Genomic DNA, 22,148 nt, shown 5'->3' with positions numbered 1-22,148 from the left:
GACATGGGAAGAGTGTGGATGCAGGGAAGGGCCACAGTCTCAGTCTCCCACAGCCCCTGACAAATTATTTACATGGGGATGTTTCCACAGGAAATCCCAGGGCCTCATATAATATTAAGCATAACAAGGAGGTGTTAACACGTTTGAAATATACAGAAAATCGCATATATTAGTATAACCAATAGCCTTGTATCTACCTCTGATAATTAACAAATTAATACTTTTACCTATTTGCTTCTCATATTTTTTTACAAAATATTTTAGAGTTTAAGCACTCTGTATACCACTCCATAATTCTATTTCCCTCCCTCTTCAGGGGTACCTATTATACTAAAGTTAATCTGTGCATATTTGTATACTTTTCCTATGTACACAGCCATTCATGAAGCCAGCCATAGCCTAGAAGGCAGTCACCTAGCCTTATCACTTTCTGTTAATATTTAGTCAGCATTTCCAATAAAATTACCTTCTTCTTCAGATCAAACACTTTTACATAGGTCCCACATGTGAACCAAATAGCTACCCAGGGAATATTCAACTTTGACTTGCTTCATTCTTGTATTTTTTGTGTGTATCTTACACTAAATTAAAGAAAGGAGAGATGCAACATTCTGAGGCTAAATAATTCAACCGGCTATTCTTCAAAGAGCGTGGGGGCAATTCACATTACCAGAGGAAGAAACATCATAAGGAAAGCAAAAGCCAAATGTTTTCCACAGGAGTCCTCCTTTTTGCTGTCTTGATGTCAACTGGTAAGTCAAAAAACAATTTTAAAATCTTGGCTAATTTAAAAAAATTTTTAATAAAAGATTTAAAAGTCATTAATATCACAATCACAACAGAAACTTATGTGGTTGATTACTAAAAATGGACTAGGAAGAATACATGGTCGGGGATAAGGGGTCCTCCATGATTTCCACCTGAATATTGTGATTCTTTAACAAGGGAAACAGAAAAGTGGAATGGAGGACTTAAAAGAAAAGTCTGTCAATCTTGGTCTAGGATTTAACTGGAACATCATTAGAAAATAAAGAGTCTGTGTAAGAATTCAATTTGGAGGATTCCTGGTAACAGCAACTGGTGTGGATTAGGACAAGGGGAATGCTCCCTTAAGAGTCAGGAGAGAAAAATGAGTCAGTTAATAAATTGTCCAATATCTGCCTCAACTCCCAGGGATAAATATTTGTTGCCAAAGTGATGGTATTATATCTCGATCAAGATGTTGACTTGAAGCTTGGCTCAAAGGTATAAGACATTTGAAACCCACCTTCTAAAAAGTATATTAAAGAATATACTTTAATGGCCATATTCTGTAGCTCCTCTCGTAGCACATATATTAATGAGTAATAAAGTATCTTTAAATAAAATCAACAATCAAATTAGCTGGTTCTTGCTTTTGCTTCTATTTTGTTAGTTTATTTCAAAATAAAAGAGTGAGTTTGTTAACCGCATCTCTCTGTGAATGTTAACATTGGAAATCCAGGAAATTTAATTCAATTGAGTATTTACTGCTTACTAAAGAGAAGCTCTACCTAAAACAAGTGTATACAAAATACACTGAGAGAGCCACCCCTCCTCCATGCTTTACTGCTATACAATTTTTCATATAATTATTTCTACTCCCTTCTTTCCCTTGTCTTTTCCCTCCACTCTAGGCTAAATTGGTCTGACAGGTTCTTATTTCTAAGAATCTCCCTCTTCCATGTTTGCAGATATGAAAGAGATTTATTTAGTGCTAAATAAACTTTGCTAGTTCAGAGTTTGTTTCTTCTCTAATTCAAACATTTTCTTGGATTTGATTATTAGGACTGGCAATAAAGGAACACTTCAAAGTCACTTTAGAATTTCTAGAATTATTTCTTTGAGCCATGCTGTTCATTTTTGCTTCACCTAAACATAATGGTCCCAAGTAATAAGCATAGAAAATTTGAAAAGCACAATCTATGCCACTCATTAGTCAATAATCTGAAACAAGCTGTAATGATGGAGATTAATGCTTATAAATAGTTATAAATACTCTGTACGTAATAAAACAGAATTTTATGGCCAGGGAGAAAGCTAATTTTCCATCTGAATCCAGAGTTAAAAGGCAGACCTGCCCATAACCTACAGAAAGAGAAAAACTAGTGAAAACAGAACTTTTGAATCCACTGGGAGACATGTAAGATAAACAGAGACTGGAAATATGTGAAGTCAGAAAATCTGCTTCTCATGTTTCTCTTTCTTAGCACTGGCTGGACCATGGGCTAGTATCTGCGCCAGCAAGTCTTCCAATGAGATCAGGACGTGTGACAGTCACGGCTGTGGCCAGTACATTGCTCAAAGGTATTCTTATGGTTCTTAACCCCTCTGCTTAATGTCCTTGCCTCAAGCGCTCACAGTCATCTCTCTCTGACAGCAGGATTCAGAGATTAAAGCAGCTGTACTAGTGTTTTTAGAGCAGCTTCCAAGACCTCTGCTTCAAGTATGGGCTCTGAATTGGGAACACAGCATGTAATAAAGAATGAGGGAGGGGAACAAACATAACAATCGTCATCAATCTGATTTTTCAGGTTCTAGCCTGTTAGGCAGGAGAAGAGGTTGGTAAGAGTGAGCATAAAGACAACAGTGAGGCTTGTCAGAGACAACTTAACGCTCACAAGCTGGGATCATTTCGTGTTTGTGCTCCATTCACTCTAATAAATTTAGGAGTTATCACTCACTGTATTAAAATATCATATACAGTAAATGATTTTTTTTTAAGATTTTATTTGTTTGACAGGGAGCACAAGCAGAGGGAGAGAGAGGGAGAAGCAGATTCCCTGCTGAGCAAGGAACCCAATGTGGGACTCGATCCCAGGACCCTGGGATCATGACCTGGGCCAAAGGCAGATGCTTAACCGACTGAGCCACCCAGGCGTCCCAGTAAATGATTTTTTAAAAAGATTTATTTATTTGAGAGAGAGGGAGAGAGCATGCACACAGGGGGAGGGGGCAGAGGGAGAGGGAGAGAGAGAATCCCAAGCAGACTCCACGCTGAGAGGCAAGCCCAGCTCGGGGCTCCATCCCAGAACCCCGAGATCATGACCTGAGCCGAAACAAAGAGTTGGACACTTCACCTCTGGAGCCACCCAGATGCCCCCACAGTAAATGATGTTTATAATGACTTCTGGATTACTGAGACAAAAATCAGATGAGGGTAATGTGATTCTTTTATGATAAGTCCCCATAAAAAGACAACTCTTTTTTTTTTTTAAAGATTTTATTTATTTATTTGACAGAGAGATAGACAGAAGAGCACAAGCAGAGGGAGTGGCAGAGGGAGAGGGAGAAGCAGGCTCTGCACTGAGCAGGGAACCCGATGCGGGACTCGATCCCAGGACCCTGAGATCATGACCTGAGCCGAAGGCAGATGCTTAACCATCTGAGCCACCCAGGCGCCCAAAAGACAACTCTTTTATAAGTGGTCTTGAAGGGGTCAAGATTCTATAAAATTGATTACATCTAGATCTATAAAATTTACTTCCATAGATAGATGTCTCATTTCCCCAAAATGCCATATAATAATCATAGTTCATAAATTCTTAAAGGCTCTCTATATACCAAATACTATCTTAAATGCTTTAATCTTTACAATATGATTATTACTACCTGCAGGTAGGGAGGTTAAAATTCAGATAAAGAAGAGTAAGGAAACCTGGGACATCCCAACATGTTCTCCAGTTTCAGTGTTTGATATCCTAGTCTGGGAACAGCGAGCGAACACCACATTTCTGGGCAATAAAGTTCCCAGGGCATTTTCTCAGTCTGTTCATTCTTATTTACATTCTAGAAATCACAGGCCTCACCCAGGTGTGGATGTCTTGTGCTCTGATGGATCTACCGTGTATGCACCTTTCACCGGAATGATTGTGGGCCAGGAGAAGCCTTATAAAAACAAAAATGCCATTAATAATGGTGTTCGGATATCTGGAAGAGGTAAGAAGTGTTGTATACACCTGGGACACATCCTGGAAATGTTTGATGGTTATTTATTTAATGCATTTGCCATACACCGAAGTTTCATACTTCCTTCAAAACGATGACATCTACAATAGAAAGGACATAGGGTACCAAATTAAAACAGCTCTTCCCCTGATATCATCTTCTTTATGCACACACTCTACCTAACCCCACAGCTCACTGAAGGACTTTCTTCTTGTGGCCCATGTGGTTTTGTCCAACAGTCTACAAACAAAATCACTTTCAAGAGTATTTACTATAATAGATACTTCCATTTACCAAAATCCCACACTTCAAAGATGTTGGCATTCCTGCAAAAGTTGACTGGGAAATATTTTCCAAGGCCTCTATGTTCTAGGTAAAGTTGGGTCACCTAGTACTCCAGGTATGGGCCTATTCTTTATCTGTTTGGTTTTTTTTTTTTTAATCCACTGAGGTATAACATTCACACAGAAAAGTGCACAAAGCATAAGCACACAGCTCCTAAATTTTCACAAAGTGAATGACACTGTATAACCATGACCCAAACAAGAAAAAAAAATTCAGCAGCATTCCAGAGACCCCCCTGTGCTATCTATACTCATTCTTCCCAGCAAGGATAATCACTATGCCACCATACACTAGTTTTGCCTGTCTTGGGAAAGGATATAAACAGAATTAAACAGTATGCAGTCTTCTTTGTGGGACTTCTTTCATTCCACATCATGTCCGCAAGATTTGCTTTGCATGTGATTTCATTCTCAATGATGTAGGCTGTTCCATTACATGCATACAGCTTCATCTATGTAATTATCCTTCTCTAAATGGACATTTCGGTAGCATCCAGTTTTAGGTGACTACAAAAATGCTATGAACTTTCCTGCATGTGTCTTGTAATGAACATAAATATGCATTCCTGTTGGGAGTGAGCCCTGAAGACACTGCCCTCACCCCAGCCCTGAGAAAGAAACACTCTGTGAGGGACCTCAGGTTCTTGAGAAGCTCTATGGTGGCTGTCCTCTATATGCCCAAAATGACAAGAGAAACTGCTGCCACTAGAAAGGGTCCACTTAGTAGGCAAGGCCAAGGTTGGCATGGTTACCCAACAGGCAACAAAGCTGAAGCGTAATCAGATTCATCTGAAGCACAGAGATCTGTGGCATTGTCTAGCTAATCACGGTGACCCAAGAGCTGAACAGACGGGCAGCCTACTAAAGCCTTATTTGATTTGTATAAATGGGAACACTCTGATGAACAAAACTGTGACTTTAATCATCACAAGAGTGGGTCACAAAACCTCCCCCCACCCCCCACGAACTCCCAGACTTGACCCAATTCACAATCCCAGAGCCCCTTGAAAGAAACCAGGGCTGAGTCCCTTTGAGGAAGGGCTCTGTCACATGGCCGAAAATTTATACCAATAAACCTTACTTCACTTTTTTTTAAAGATTGTATTTATTTGACAGAGAGAAAAAGAGAGAGAGAGGGATCACGAGTAGGCAGAGGGAGAGGGAGAAGCAGGCTCCTTGCTGAGCAAGGAAGCCGATGTGGGGCTCCATCTAAGGACCCTGAGATCATGACCTTTATTGTTTCATCTTTCATATTTAAATGTACAATCCATTTGGGATTGGGTATTATGTAAGGAATAAGGTAGGGATCAAGATCTTTTTTCTCATATTGGTATCTGACTCAGTACCATTAACTTGACAAGACTGTTTTCTCCCCTCCTGTTATTGCAGTATAGTATCTTTTGTCATAAATGATGGTCTGAATATACACAGGTCTGTTTCTGGTCTTTCTATTGTGTTTCATTGGTCACTGTGTCAATCTTGCACAAATACCACACTGTCTTCATTACTGTAAGCTTTAAAATACATCTTGATATCTGATAGTATAAATCTTTCAACTTTTGTCCTTCTTTCAGATTGCCTTGACAATTCTTGGTCACTGGCATTCCCAGATACACTATAGAATCAGTTTATCAATTTCCACCAAAAATTCTGCTGGGACTTTGATTGGGTTTGCACTGATTATATAGATCAAGAAAAATTGATACCTTAAAAGTAATGAATCTTCCAATGAATAGACATGTTATACCCTCCATTTATTTAGGTCTTCCTGCACCGTAATATTAGTAGTTGTCACATTGGTTTCCAGTGTTGAGGCTGTGTACATATTCTGTTTCACATGTACCTAAGACATACTGTATTGATTTTGTTTAGATTTTCTATAGCAGTACTTCCAATAGAAATAAAAGTCATGTATATAATTCAAAATTTTCTAGTAGTTACATTAAGAAAGTTAAAAAACAGGGAAAATAATTTTATTTTTTTATTATTTTTTTATATATTTTTTTTATTCTTATGTTAATCCCCATACATTACATCATTAGTTTTAGATGTAGTGTTCCATGATTCATTGTTTGTACATAACACCCAGTGCTCCATGCAGAATGTGCCCTCCTCAATACCCATCACCAGGCTAACCCATCCTCCCACCCCCCTCCCCTCTAGAACCCTCAGTTCGTTTTTCAGAGTCCATCGTCTCTCATGGTTCGTCTACCCCTCCGATTTCCCCTGCTTCATTCTTCCCCTCCTGCTACCTTCTTCTTTTTTTTTCTTAACATATATTGCATTATTTGTTTCAGAGGTACAGATCTGAGATTCAACAGTCTTGCACAATTCACAACGCTTACCAGAGCACATACCCTCTCCAGTGTCTATCACCCAGTCACCCCATCCCTCCCTCCCCAGGGAAAATAATTTTAATAATATATTTTAACTCCATATCTTTAAAATATTATTTCAAAATGCAACCAAAAAATTACTAATATTTTAATTTTTTTGTACTGTCTCCAAAATCCATCAGGCATCTTATACTTAAAAGTACATCTGTGATTAGCTACACTTCAAGTGCAGACTAGCCACGTGTAGCTAGTGGCTATCATGGTGGACAGCACGATTCTAAGGCGTTTCTTATGTTTTCTGTTCACTTGCCCTGTTTTCACTGATATGTGTGTTAAAATCTTCTATTACTGGTGGGTTTCTATTTCTCCCTGTACCTCAGATAGTCTCTGCTTTCTATACATGGTTTCTGTGTTACCTGACACATGGACAGTTGCAACTGCTGTATCTTCATTGTATTTCGCAGTATAAATTGTCCTCCTTTGTCTTGTTTCTGTGATTTTCGGCTTGAGTTATACTCTCTGATAATAGAATCATAACCCTTGCTTGTCTTATTATTTCCATCTGCGTGACAAATCTTGATCCAGCCCTTAATTCTTTGCCTTTTTCTTTTATTTAAAGATTCTATTCATTTATTTGAGGAGTAACAAAGAGACAGAGGGAGCACAAGCAGGGGGAGGGGCAGAGGGAGAGGGAGAAGCAGACTCCACGCTGAGCAGGGACCCCCCCCCCCAATGTGGGGCTCAATCCCAGGACTCCGAGATCATGACCTGAGCTGAAATCAGATGCTTAACCCACTGAGCCACCCAGGTGCCCCTTGCATTGTGTTTTATTGGATACAGCATAGAATTGGGTTTTGAAAAAAAAAAAGAAGATAGCAGGAGGGGAAGAACGAAGGGGGGAAATCAGAGGGGGAGATGAACCATGAGAGACGATGGACTCTGAAAAACAAACTGAGGGTTCTAGAGGGGAGGGGGGTGGGAAGATGGGTTAGCCTGGTGATGGGTATTAAAGAGGGCACGTTCTGCATGGAGCACTGGGTGTTATGCACAAACAATGAATCATGGAACACTACATCAAAAACTAATGATGTAGGGCACGTTCTGCATGGAGCACTGGGTGTTATGCACAAACAATGAATCATGGAACACTTCATCTAAAACTAATGATGTAATGTATGGGGATTAACATAAGAATTAAAAAAAAAAAAAAAAAACTAATGATGTAATGTACGGTGATTGACATAATAAAAAAAAGAATTGATCATGGAACACTACATCAAAAACTAATGATGTAATGTACGGTGATTAACATAATAAAAAAAAGAATTGGGTTTTGGTTTTCAAACGAGTAAGAATTTTCTTTTTTAACAGATGAGTTAACATTTATAGATATACCCATGTATGTGGTCCCAAAAGTCATATTACATTATAATTACAGTATTAAATTAACTCTACTTCTCCATTTGGTGGGTCTTTGTTTTTAAATTTTTTTTCTTTTAATGTTTAGAAAGATTTGCATTCTTGTGCCAATTATGTCCATTTTTCTTTGTCTTTAAAGGCTAATCATTTTATTAGAATAGGTCTTGGAGTTGAAATTATCCTGGGTGAGAACAAGAAAATATGTTAAAAGTCTCAATTTTCTCAGCATCCTAGTGTTTTTTTGCTATTCCTCAATGCCTTCATTAAATCCTCATTTGAATCTACTCTCCCTTGGGCATCTAGTCTTCATTTCTGATACAATTTTGTCACCTTCCTCTGTTCCCTCACTGAGTTCAATCAAGTCTCACTTCTTTTTGTCTTCTCTTTCATTTTTGTTCTTATTTTTTGAATTTCTGATTCAAGGCTACTGAAACCCAGATAATAACTAATTTAACTTCTTTTCTTTAGGTTTCTGTATTAAAATGTTCTACATTAAGCCAGTTAAATATAAAGGTTCTATCAAGAAGGGAGAAAAGCTGGGAACTCTACTGCCCTTGCAGAAAGTCTATCCTGGCATACAATCCCACATACATATTGAAAACTGTGACTTGAGTGATCCTACCGTGTACCTCTAAGTAGAAGACACATGACCAGATCTACTAAATACAAAACCATCTCCTTAAAAACCTGGATGCATCCCCTACTCTTCAAGAAATTTGTGTCCAAATAAAAACATGATGCATGCAAAAAAGACAACAGCCTGTTTCAACTCACTGTCACTTGAATGTTTGATTGTCAACTAATTTCTGAGAGTTCTCTGATTTTTCTGTCACCTGTGGGATGTGAGGGGTTTTTACCTGTTTGTTTTTTAAAGTTTCTCAGTCCTGAACACACAGGATAAATAAACATATGAATTCCAGCCTCTCCAGACTGCATTTCTGACACTTCTAAGACTAGCTACCTTTTCTGCCTAAAAATAAGAAAAAGCCTGAAGCTGTTTCCCTGGCACAAGAATAGAGCTGCAAAATGCCAGACACACACACACACACTTCATAAATATTAAGTGAACAAACTGGAGTTAAACTCTGAGTAAAGGTAGGGAAGCGTTTCAGCAATATCCTCAGGTTTGTCAAACTGGTCAAAGGGTAAGTTGTTTGCATGGATAAGAGAGAATTGGCTGGTCTTCATATCCACACTTCCCCACACTGTATGAGCAGAACATTTTCTAAATCATAAATGATGGCCGTCCAATAAAATACATCATTATTCTCGATTTCAGTAAGATGGCATTACAGGAGGTACTAAGATGAGAAAGAGGTCTATTTTAACCTGAAGTTAGCTCATGAAACCAAGTACCTCATGGAAACTCAGCCTCATCTAGCCAAATGCCTACCCCAGCCCCTTATGTCCACACATCATTTTTAACCTAGATTATTCTTTCTTAGTTATGTTGACAACAGGTAGGAAGGGGAAATAAGACCATACAAATGCTCCAAGGACCAGAAATAACTGGCTCCCTAGATTTTAGTTAGTGAGAAATGAGTAAGTTGAATTTATCCTTCTGGAAACTTTTCATGGATTTTTTGCTTAAATCCTTTTGGAATGTAGAAAACTCCAGCAGAAAGATTCCATTCTTAGTACAGATGTGCTAGAGGAAAATATAATTAATTATACTATTGGAGATTTATTATCGGAGAAGTAGCTGCATTTGTATGCTAGGACATACGTATAAGAATGTCCATGATATCACTATTTGTCATGGCAAACCCTGGAACAACTCAAATGCTTATCTACAGTTGATATGAACAAATGAACTGTGATTTAGTCACAGAATGAAACAGTGTACAGTGGTCACAAAAAATGAGCCTCAGCTAAACATAACAAAATGGATGAGTCATAGCAATATAATTCTGAGTTTTAAAAAAAGGCCTAAGATTATATATAGTAGGATACTCTTTTTATAAAGTCAAAACAATTAAAACCAAAATGTAATTTTTAGGAACACATATATATGTGATAAAAGTATATGAAAAGGAAGTCAAGCAAATGATGAACACTAGTTACCTCAGGACTAAGTAAGGGAAGCCACGCAGAAAAATTAAAGTTATTGTCATGTCAATGTTGTCATTTTATAGCAGGGAGGTGATTTCATGAGTGTTTATTATGATAACATGTTATAGTAAGTAACAAGACTTGCCGGTGGATGGTCAGAAAGAAGAAAGAGTTAATGATGACTCTCACTTCAGTCTCTACAACACAACTGGTAAATTCTCATATCCAATTACATATTATTCTCTACCATATCTTAACATCGCATGTAAATGATTTACATGCGATGTTAATTAAGAATTTAATTTTTAGGTTTTTTAAAAAAAACTATAACCAACACTGTCTGGTTTGACCATCTACCTTATTAATCTCCTTAGTGCCAAATCACTTTTGGTTGTTTCCAGAAACTAAATTTGCTTTCAAAGGACAAAGGCTGGGTTCCCATTCAGAACACAAAATAGGAATTAGCACAGAGACTTTGAAAACAATTTTTAAAGGAGCTCTAAAATGTTTGCACAATAAATAATTAACCTTCTTAAGTGATTGTTTTAAAAAACAGACTCGTTACCTGGAACGGAGAGCTTCCGCAAGGCAGAGCAAGAACGGTGCCTTCTGCCTAGCACTCCATAAGCACTCTCATATCTGTTCAATGGAAATGCAAACTTCAGTCTAAAGGACCGCTCTCTCAGGAAGAACCAGAATACGGCGCCCTCTGGTGTGCTTCAACAGAGGGTTTTTGTTTTTTTTTTTAATTTCCTTTTCTTTTTAGATTTGGGTGTCAAAATGTTCAGTTTAAAGTATTGTTAAGGTTCAGGGGCGCCTGGGTGGCTCAGTTGGTTAAGCGACTGCCTTCGGCTCAGGTCATGATCCTGGAGTCCCTGGATCAAGTCCCGCATCGGGCTCCCTGCTCGGCAGGGAGTCTGCTTCTCCCTCTGACCCTAACCCCTCTCATATGCTCTCTCTCATTCTCTCTCTCTCAAATAAATAAATAAAATCTTTAAAAAATAAAAATAAAAAAATGAAGTATTGTTAAGGTTCAAATGACAGAGAAGTGATGGTACTGAATAACATATTTTTCCTTAGTGAAAATGACTGTAAAATATACTTTGAAAACTGTGACCCAGATACTAGGTTTGATGACTGTAAATTAATAATGCAAACACAATTAATTTTTACTTATAAAATGTTTTGAGTTTTCTGCAGAAAAGTAATTTAATGGAAGAACAAGATAAGTGGCCATTTTAATCTAGAATCCTCTAATCCTAAGTAAACAGTACTTTTCATGGACTTCCAAAGTAAATGGAGACATTTTCATTATATAAAGCATAAAAATACTCTCTGTTTTCTTGTCTTGATTTGGCTACCCTAAAAATGTTTGCTATTGAATTTATAAACCCAGTATGTTAGGCCAACCAGGGTCATCAAAATGAGCTGATCAATTCTACTGAGTTTTCCTTTAAGAGTTCTTATAGTGCTTAGTGCACTAGGTCGGACTACTAAAAACCACTACTGAAGACCACTGCTAAAGACCACCGTTTAGAGTGGCAACTTCTCATCAATGTACAAGAGGCCACGGGTACTCATTATCGTTCTGTGCTAGCAGGCAACAGGGAGAAACTCCACCTTGATCTCCCTTAGTCAGTCCCTCTCTGTTTCACTCTTTAGTGAAACCAACACTGGCATCCTATACAGGTATATACACTCCCACCCTACTCCTCCACTGCACATCACGTTAGCCAGTGAGACCAGAGGTCACCTCTTCAGTATTTCCACCATTGCTCTGACCTCCAACCAGCCTGACCCTCCAACTCAGGTTTGCCACTTCCTTTATGTCTGTCCCGTTATCCTAACCAGACCTTGAGTGCCCTGTGATATGTTGCTTCTGTACTCTCCCGAAATCTTAAGGTATAAATCACATGATCTGCAAGAGTAACAACTGTCTTTAAGAATCTGATTCTTTATTTTTTTATTTTTTTTTTAATTTTATTTATTTATTTGACAGAGAGAGACACAGCGAGAGAGGGAACACAAGCAGGGGGAGTGGAAGAGGGAGAAGCAGGCTTCCTGCAGAGTAGGAAGCCCGATGCGGGGCTCGATACCAGGACCCTGGGATCATGACCTGAGCCGAAGGCAGATGCTTAACGACTGAGCCACCCAGGTGCCCCAAGAATCTGATTCTTTAAACAGTATTTCAGCTCCACTCACATTTATTGAGGGTATACGAATGTGCCACACAGCAGTCTGAGTCTCAAACACAAAGGTGAAGGAGGGAAGATGCCCGTTCTTACAGAGCTCACCGTGAGAAAGGATGTGGTACAGTGTGGAGAATGCTTGCACAAGTAACTCTCTAAAAAAAAGAGACATAAAATATGCTCTTTAAAAAAATTACCACTTACAAACCACAAGGTATCCTAATTCTAATTTAACAGGTAAGAATATTTAAATTTTTTTCCTAATTAAAAAATGTTTAAAGCTGGAAAATAATAAACATTTTTTTTAAGTTTAATTGCTTTCTTAGAAAGAAAATGAAGATGTTGGAGAAAGACATAAGGGAACAACTCTGGAAATGAACGTACCTAAGTAAAATTTACTGAGTGTCTACTATTTGCCTAATATTATGCTAGATGCTGGGGATACAACAGTGAACAAAACCTGACAATGATCTTGCACTGATAAAGCTCACAGTGCAGTGGAATTAGCAGAGAATAATCATACAAGTAAATGGCAAATTACAATGGTGGTAAGTGCACAAATGGAAGTCACAGAGTGCTGAGAGCCAGAGGCTTTCCTGAGGAAATGACATCTAAAGGAAAGATCTGAGGGAGCAAAGAGCGTGATTAAGTAGAAAGAGACTATATCCTCATGCACTCTGACTACAGGGCCCATGGCAGTCTTAAGGACCTGCAAGAGAATGCAGCAGAAGGACAAGGGGAAGCTCCGTGAGCAATGAGGGCAAAGAAGCAGGCAGATGCCAGACCATGTAGGGTCTTGTAGATCATTTTAAGGATATATCTTTACTCTAAAGGTAATCTGTAACTAAAGAGTTTTAGCTGGGTTACTAATTAAATTATAAGATCACTTTTGCAAAGGATCTCTAGCACGGTTCCAGACAGAGTAGTAGGTCAGTACATGCAGATTCCCTCCCCAAAGACACTCCGCAAAATGTACTTTTTTCACTTGATCTTATTAGCCAAAAGGCCGAGAAGCGATCTCAGTAGCATATTTAATCAATTAACAATCAGTCTCTTTACAAAATGATCAGTATTAATTTTAATCTCATGCCCATCTTCTCCCGAGTTAACGTACTAAAGTAGAATTCAAAGTGTGTTAGAAATTAGAAATTGTTTGAGTTATAATATGATCTTATATAGTGCTAAAAATTAAGTACAATTAAGTCAGCCTCTGTGTCTACACCTTTATTTTACTCTTAGATTTTAATACTACATATCTTGTAAAATATATTCATACCAAGATGAAGGAGAAGCAATTAAAGCAGTATAAAGTTATAAATGTCATAATTTAGGAATCCAAAGCTCAATATTATAAATTTATTTAGCAAGCTAAAATGTGCCTTCAACGAAGGCTGAGGGACTCATCTACAAACCATGTGTAGTTTTTAGCCTACCACCTACCACCTAATCCACAATACAGGGTCTATGTCCTATTTATGGAAATTTCTGGCTAAACATTTCTCATAATTTTTCAAATGTTTCTGCTGCAATCCATTAAGACAGTTTGCAAATGATAAGATATTTTACCTAAAATAGTTCAGCAATGTATCTTAAAATTTATATTTGCATAAAGAAAGAAGCTAATCTTAATGGTTTAATAAAAAATTAACAATCTTTGGTAGCCAATTACCAGACAGGCAGGACATCAGGGAACCATATTCTTCCCAGGTGTTTGGCGACTTCAGTGTGAACTTTATCTAGGCTATACTCATCATCAGGGATCAAAACGTCTTCCATTACAGAGAGCTGGGTTAGTCTTTTCCCACACAGTCTTACAAATTCAATGAATGCACTGCAGCTAACTTCACATTCACTGAGGCCCAAGACTGTTAAGTTTTTACAGTGTTCAGCAATACAAATAAGTTCAGTATCAAAGTCTGAAGACCATTAGCACATACCACTAACTCAATTAGTCGTGGACAGTTAAGACCTATCCATCCTAGAATTGCTTTGCTTACTGAGTGACCAAAATAAAGGTGAGTAACAGGGGTTTCTTCTTTGAAGAATGCCTCAAATTCTTCATATAAAAAGAAATACATAACAACATCCACTCCAGGGAAGTGTTTAATAAGTGCATCCCAACTTTGTTTTTTAATAGAATGAAATTCAATTTGTCCAGGATTTTCACTCACAGCATCAATTCGAAGATGCTCTAGGTTAACATGAGTTTCACTTGAAAGTGCTAGGAGAAGTTCATCACTTAGAATGTAATAATTCAATGCCAGTTCTCTAAGGCCCTGGCAGTGATCAGCTACACAAAGGATTCCTGTGGGAAATAGGGAAAAATTCTTAAGAACCAAGAATCACACCAATACTAATATAACATCTTATAAACTTAAATTTGACATCAGTTATTCATTATTTGCTAAAATAGACATCAAATGGGGTGCCTGGGTGACTTGGTCAGTTAAGTGGCCGAGTCTTGATTTCGGCTCAGGTAATGAATGATCTCAGGGTCCTGGGATGGAGCCCCGCACTGGGCTCTGTGCTCAGCAGGGAGTCTGCTTGAGGATTCTCTCTCCCTCTCCTTCTACCCTCCCCCCGCCCCACTAAATCTCTCTTTGGCTATCTCTCTCCTCTCTCGCTCTCTCTCTCTCTCTCTCTCTCATATCAAGATAGATATAGATATATACATATATATATATGTATACATATATATATTACACATACATCTATATATGTAATAATAAAAACACATGTATAGTAAAATATACATATGACTAAAATACTTTTAGAAGCAATCTAAACTATGTCTACCTTATGGATTAAGACTTCTTTTCGAAAAAAGATTACTTTTTTCTATATTTTTTATTTTTTATTCTTATGTTAATCCCCATACATTACATCATTAGTTTTAGATGAAGTGTTCCATGATTCATTGTTTGTGCATAACACCCAGTGCTCCATGCAGAATGTGCCCTCCTCAATACCCACCACCAGGCTAACCCATCCTCCCACCCCCCTCCCCTCTAGAACCCTCAGTTTGTTTTTCAGAGTCCATCGTCTCTCATGGTTCGTCTACCCCTCCGATTTCCCCCGCTTCATTCTTCCCCTCCCGCTACCTTCTTCTTTTTTTTTTCTTAACATATATTGCATTATTTGTTTCAGAGGTACAGATCTGAGATTCAACAGTCTTGCACAATTCACAGCACTTACCAGAGCACATACCCTCCCCAGTGTCTATCACCCAGTCACCCCATCCCTCCCACCCCACCCCCCACTCCAGCAACCCTCAGTTTGTTTCCTGCAGTTAAGAATTCCTCATATCAGTGAGATCATATGATACATGTCTTTCTCTGTTTGACTTATTTCACTCAACATAATACCCTCCAGTTCCATCCACGTCGTTGCAAATGGCAAGATCTCATTCCTTTTGATGGCTGAAAGATTACTTTTTTCAATTATGTTTCATAAGCATGTAGTTTTCAATATGTACATAAAGTATAATATATATAGTACAGTACACATACATATAGTATACATACATATATACTACATACTATTATACCATATGTTATACACTATACAAACAGTATGATAGTATATATTATATACATTATATATAATATATATTATACATAGTATATAAAAGACATCATCCAAGCTTAAAAAGATATAACCTACCATCAGAGGAAACATGAGGACAGCTACTCATTTTTAGGAGTCTTAGAGTATCACTATTGTTGGCCACTAGAATTTTCAATGAAAGATCATCCACTGGTGTGTCTTCAATTTTGATCGATGATAATGATTTTGAGTTGACAAAGACAACTGTAAGTGCTGACACAAAATGGGACTTGCACAGCAATAAGAAAAGAATTATGAAAATATTATTTAAAAATCTACAGCTTCAATCAAATAGTTCATTGAAACTGTATCAACAGATACTAACAATAACATAGTAAAAGCATCAACATATTAGCATTTTTCATGACACCATTAGCCAGTCAAAAACATTTCTCAAAGATTTCATAACACACCTTGCAATTATTTCAATCCTAAGGACTTGATTTTCAATATTAAAAGGATATAACTATTTATTTCCTAGAATAGGGGCTGGCAAATTATGACCTGCGGGCCAAATCCAGCCTAGTCTGTTAGTGTCCGGCTCTTGAGTCCAAAATGGTTTTTATACTTGTAAACGGTTGAAAAAAATTTTGTCCAGAATAATATTTTGTGACATGTGAAAATTACAAGAAACTTCCAGCGTCCACAAAGTTTGACTGGCACGCGCCATGCTCCTTCATTTACGCACTATGTCTGCTTTCACACTACGAGACTAGAGTGGAGGAGCCCCAGTACTACAGTCTGTGAAGCCCATAATACTTACTGTCAGACCCTTTTCAACCCCTGCCATAGAATAAACAAAATTTTCATGTTTTATTCACTCCTATATTTCCACCTAAAATAATATCTGGCACACTGTAGGAGATCAATAAATATTTGTTGATGAATAAATAAATGATCTTATTCTTCAGTGATATGCTTCTTGCTAGAAAGTTATCTAAATAAAGAAATGTTTTAAGATTTTTTTAAGATTTTTTTTTTTTTTTAAGATTTTAGAGAGAGAGAGAGAGAGCACAAGCAGAGGGAGCAGCAGAGGGAGAAGGAGAAGCAGGGCTCCCCGCTGAGCAGGGAGCCTGACGTGGGGCTCGATCCCAGGACCCTGGGATCATGACCTGAGCGGAAGGTGGATGCTTAACCGACTGAGCCACCCAGGCGCCCCTAATTTTTAAGACTTTTTTTAAAGATTTTTATTTATTTGAGAGAGAGAAAGGGAGAGAAAGCACGAGCAGGGGGAAGGAGCAGAGAGAAAAGGAGAAGCAGAATCCCCGCTGAGCAGGGAGCCGGATGTGGGGCTCGATGCCAGGACCCTGAAAACACGACCTAAGCATATGCTTAACCGACTGAGTCACCCAGGTGTCCCAATAAAGATACATTTTTAAAACTTTCTATGTTTGGGGCGCCTGGGTGGCTCAGTCATTAAGCGTCTGCCTTTGGCTCGGGTCATGATCCCAGGGTCCTGGGGTCGAGCCCCGCATCAGGCTCCCTGCACCACGGGAAGCCTGCTTCTCCCTCTTCCACTCCCCCTGCTTGTGTTCCCTCTCTCGCTGTCAAATAAATAAATAAAATCTTAAAAAAAACAACAACTTTCTATGTTTTGAAGATTGACAAACAAAAGCTTATTTATAGTTTGACTCCAAAATCGGTACAATGTCACAAGCTTTCAGATCAGTATTTTTTGACACAGATAGAAAATCTGAAAACCAAATCCAGGCATGATCATTTTTCCTTTTTCAAAGTCAATTTGGATTCTACCAAAGGTTCTTTTACTCCTATGACAATGACCAAATTGGTTATAACTCTCAATTCATTTATTAAAAAACATACTGGTTTAATTGTAATTTGATTAATATAAATTTTTAAATGGTGGATGGCTAGATCTCTTTACTAAATTTTACTGTGCCAAAAATTATTAGAGAAATACATCACTTTTTCCTTAAGAAATATAAGGTTTATTTTTTCCCTTTAATCAACTCTCAGTGGACTCTTAGTCCTGAAGGCTGTATTTCAGCATTAGAGGACATGCCTCATGATGGTATCCACATACTCCTTTAGCACTCTTTACGCCTAGCAAAATACTGCACTTTTATCCTATCTTTCCTCAGTTGACAAGTGAAAAAACTGACACCCAGAGAGATGCGCGACTTTGCCAGAAGCCCCTCGACTCATTTTACTGTAAAGGCAGAGCTTGCAAGGAAGGAAGTCTGCTAATCACCATTGCCTCACGCTGGTGACTACACCAGCTAGCCCAGAACCGAAGCAGATGTGCAGCATGTGAGACAGCAGAGACTCTAAAGAATTTCAGGCTAAGCTGACTCCATCATTCATACACAAGGAATAACTACTGAGACATAGTAAGTTTTCATCTGATTGCTCACATTACTCTAATCCCCAAATGACCCATTTTCCCCCGACTATCTCCCGACAAGTTAAACAGGCTAGTGAAATGTTTGAGAGCCATGACCCAGTTTATGAGAGAGAAGATGCTACTATTCCTCTATCCTCTTCCCCAGGAAGGTTTCCATCAGCCAGTTTTACTGACAACCATAACTTAGTGTTTATTATATATCAGGTACTACACTCTAACTCCAGGTTTCTAATGGTAAATAAGCAAAACAGAATCCCTTGCCTTCAAAGAGTGTATGTTTTGTTCTAGGGGATGAGGACAGACATGTTAAATAATGACGGTAATTTCAAGTACTCATGAATGATGTAAAGAAAATACGTATTCACACAGCAGAGTGTTAACTGGGAGAAGGGCCGCTGCTTTAGCCAAAGTGGTCTAGGAAGGCTGCCCCAGGAGATGGAATCCAAGCTGAAGCCTGAATGAAGACAGTTTATGCGGCAGGGACAGCTGGTGGCTTCCTAACACCCATTCATCCTTTCTTTCTTTGGTAATTGGGTCTCAATTTTGAGCTGGGCACATTACCAGTCCGCTAAAAAACATTCTTCATCTCCCAGAAACCTGGTTCTGGCCACACAGTTAAGTGCTGGCCAATGAGACAGCAACAGAAACATTATGTGGTACTCACGGCTAGCGTTCCTTGAAAAGCATTTTCGTTCCCCATTTCCTCCACCCTCCTGCCTAGAACAGGACGTGATGGCTGGAGCTCAGAAAGCCATCTGAAATGCCTACAAGAACACGGGATACCTGGAAGGAGCTCGGGGTCCTAACAACTTCATACCAGCTATGTTCATGCATGGATTTCTTTACTGTAAGAGAAAGAAACTCCAGCCGTGTTGTTTAAGCTACTATTGTTTCGGAGTTTCTATTTTACAGAATCCAACATCATCCTAACTGGTATAGTTCATTTAGTACTATATTGTTCTAACCTCCAATGGAGAGGATACAGAATGACAAGAAAAACATCCACTACTGGCCATACACACTCTATATTCAAAGAAACTAACTGGCACTTAAAAATCCTAAGTATAACATCTAAATTTTATATTAATGACAGCTACCGTAGAAACAACGATTAAAATTACAAAATATATCCAAAGGATGAAACCATGCATAAGCTATTTCAGCAAAAGTAAGCGTTAGTCAAAAGAAAACTGCTTTAAGTAATTCTTTGAACATAAGGAGGACGTGGTATGTTTTTAGGAAAAGAATCCTTTTGGCCTAGATTGAAATATTTGAGAATTTTTGTGTCTCTCACAAAAAAGCCTGGTATCTTTACCTTTGACACATTCATAAAACTTGGCTTGGCCATTGAAATCAAGCCCAAGGCCTGGATAGAACAATTTACCAGCTAAGAAAGTATATCACAGGCAGCTTCCGCTGATTCAGTACTACTATCCACCTATAAAAACAATTCTAAATCTTTATTTCCTGAATGTGAGTTATAAGAAACTTACTGGAAATATAACTGTGTAACAGAATTCAATTGCAAAATTGTAGTGTATCCTTTCAAGCTATAAACAAATTAGTATTTCTTCTTTATACAAAAGGTCTCAGACAAAAAGTGAGAAATAGAGCTGATGACAAAGTAACTTTCTAAGTGCTCCAGACTTTCAAATCCTTTACAATGACCTGAATTTTAGTAATACCATCCAGATGAAGGAAACTGAGGTTTAAGTTACAGCTCAAGTTCTACACCTCAATCTATGCAAATCATTACAGAAAAGCAGGACATAGCTTGGAGTAAAAATTCTGCAAAATTCACTGACTGCTTCCACATAAGGATCTAGATACACAAAAATGACATTAACGCAACATAACTCGTTGTTATTTAATGCTTATTTTTCTTACCTTAAAGCTGACATACTGGAGATGGGTAGCATGCCTTTTAATGATCTGCTGAATGAGATCGGGATGGGTGGACTTAAAATATGAAGTCGCTGATTGGTTCAGTTCAAATTCAAACTTTCTCCAAAGGTCAGGAATATGAAAAACTTCATTCCATTTCCTACATACTGACGACGCCCAGGCCCGAACTATTAAAGGAAGATACTGAAAAATGCGTAATACTACATGGTGAGGCAAACTCCACCAGTCTAGAAAGACAGTGTGCGTATGGGTGTGGTTGAGAGAAGAGTAGAACCCAACTTTTGGTTGTTTCACAGCTGGTGAAGACCAGACAATTTTATTCACAACAGATAAATTGTTCCTCTTCATTCTGTAAACATTAAGATTTTGTGATCATATTTTCCATATATCCATCAGACATCTGTACTCTAATTGCACAGAGTAACATTAGAAAATGAAAAACAGTTACACAAATTTTAATAGTAATCTTCCACTGCATTGCACTGATAGGAAGTGCCATGTGCTAGGAATACAGAGGTACGTAAGAGGGAGCTTGCTCTCCAAGGGCTACGGTCAAATGGTGAAATACCACGATAAATGCCTCATCCCTGACATGGGGACAAGTTGCACTGGAAGAATAAAGCAATGACATGTGATTGAGTTCAAGTATGGGAGGGAATGGTTGGGGAGGCTTCCAAACGGGAATGTCCATGGAAGCAGTGTGTCTCACAGGTTTATTCCTGGTCAATTACTGTATTCTTACTATCTCCTACAGAGAAGAAAGCATCACAATGCAATTGTGCTAACAACTCCTGGGGTCCTGAAAGACAGTAAAACGTTATCAAAAGCAGAGGCCTGGAAAAGCCCCAGCTCAGCCATTTACTAACCATGTGATCCCTTTTTGAATAAATTTAAACCTCAGCCTCCTCATCTGAAAAGCAGGGAAAACAGCAGTACCTAATCTCATAAGGCAGTTGTGAGGATTAAAGTACTTAAGTGCCAGAACATATAGTAAAGGCTTAATAAATGTTGCAGTTGTTCTTGTTGTCTTAAATTATCTAATGCATTTCTCTGAACTAATTTCATAACTTAATTTGAAGCACAATTTTCAGGTGACACCCAGGACACAGCAACACACCTGACCCTCAGGAGCAAATGTAAAATAGCAAAGGGATGAGCATTCTTCCCCAACAAAAAGGCATGATGAATCTCCACGTAGGAGCCAGCTTGAGACACAACTATGTTACAACAAATTTCAGGTCCAGATATACCCAAGTATATAGGGCTATCTTGTACATATATTCTACATAAGAATCCAAAGTGTTTAAGTATTCAATTATTTGAGAGACAAAATAATGGAAAGAGTGGTTCTCCACTTTATTTAACTTTGGTTGACTACTTAACCCACTTTTCATCCCTGAATGTTAGAAATGTATATATCTCTGCCTGATGTGAAACACTTCTTAGCCATAATAGAGAGTTGGATCCCAAAGCAGGGCTGACCTATAAAGTTGCTGAACAAAATGAAGGGTCATCTTTGGGGTTTGGAAAACTAAAATGGAAAACAAAAACAGGTGCAAAGCTGTATCTCAAGCATTAGGCAAAAGAGCTATCACACGCATTTAGTATGACTTAACCAGTTATACAGAATATATCAAACTGGTGACACCAATAATTCAAAGTTTATTCAAAATATTCTTATTTTGGCTCTTTTTTCAAAATATGCTTATTTTGAAAGGGCTGCCCTACTCCTTAATTTTAATTCCCTAAATTGAAATACGTTGGCCCAGGTAAGGTAAAAGAATGAACAATGGATCCTAAATTCTGATATGGAGCACATTTATGGACATTTTGCTTGTACATGTTTCATTTGGTAAACTTACAGCAATCCATTCTGTAACAATCAATGGATTGTTAAAATTTCACAAAATGACCACAAAAAGAGTTATCCCTAATATAATCCTTCAATGGAAAGGCAGGACAGCCA

At 38.1% G+C, this 22,148-nt stretch overlaps 2 protein-coding genes across 2 annotated transcripts; one reads left to right on the top strand and one right to left on the bottom strand.

Annotated features, from left to right (window-relative positions):
- Positions 1-429: 429 nt before the first annotated feature.
- LECT2 (leukocyte cell derived chemotaxin 2) lies at positions 430-9,013 on the top strand. The gene is made up of 4 exons (XM_021702157.2): positions 430-752; positions 2,229-2,325; positions 3,812-3,957; positions 8,534-9,013. The coding sequence occupies exons 1-4, from the start codon at positions 707-709 to the stop codon at positions 8,698-8,700; spliced, it is 456 nt and encodes a 151-aa protein (XP_021557832.1). The 5' UTR covers positions 430-706; the 3' UTR covers positions 8,701-9,013.
- A 4,958-nt stretch (positions 9,014-13,971) lies between these two features.
- FBXL21P lies at positions 13,972-20,530 on the bottom strand. The gene is given in 5 exon segments (XM_021702030.1): positions 13,972-14,222; positions 14,225-14,611; positions 15,970-16,141; positions 19,593-19,715; positions 20,165-20,530. Coding segments are annotated over 5 exon segments (1,299 nt in total).
- Positions 20,531-22,148: the final 1,618 nt, after the last annotated feature.

This window comes from Neomonachus schauinslandi, chromosome 7 (assembly GCF_002201575.2).
Source record: "Neomonachus schauinslandi chromosome 7, ASM220157v2, whole genome shotgun sequence".
Classification (NCBI taxonomy): domain Eukaryota; kingdom Metazoa; phylum Chordata; class Mammalia; order Carnivora; family Phocidae; genus Neomonachus; species Neomonachus schauinslandi.
Note: the sequence above shows the minus strand (reverse complement) of the source record. Positions and strands in the feature narration are given on the sequence as shown.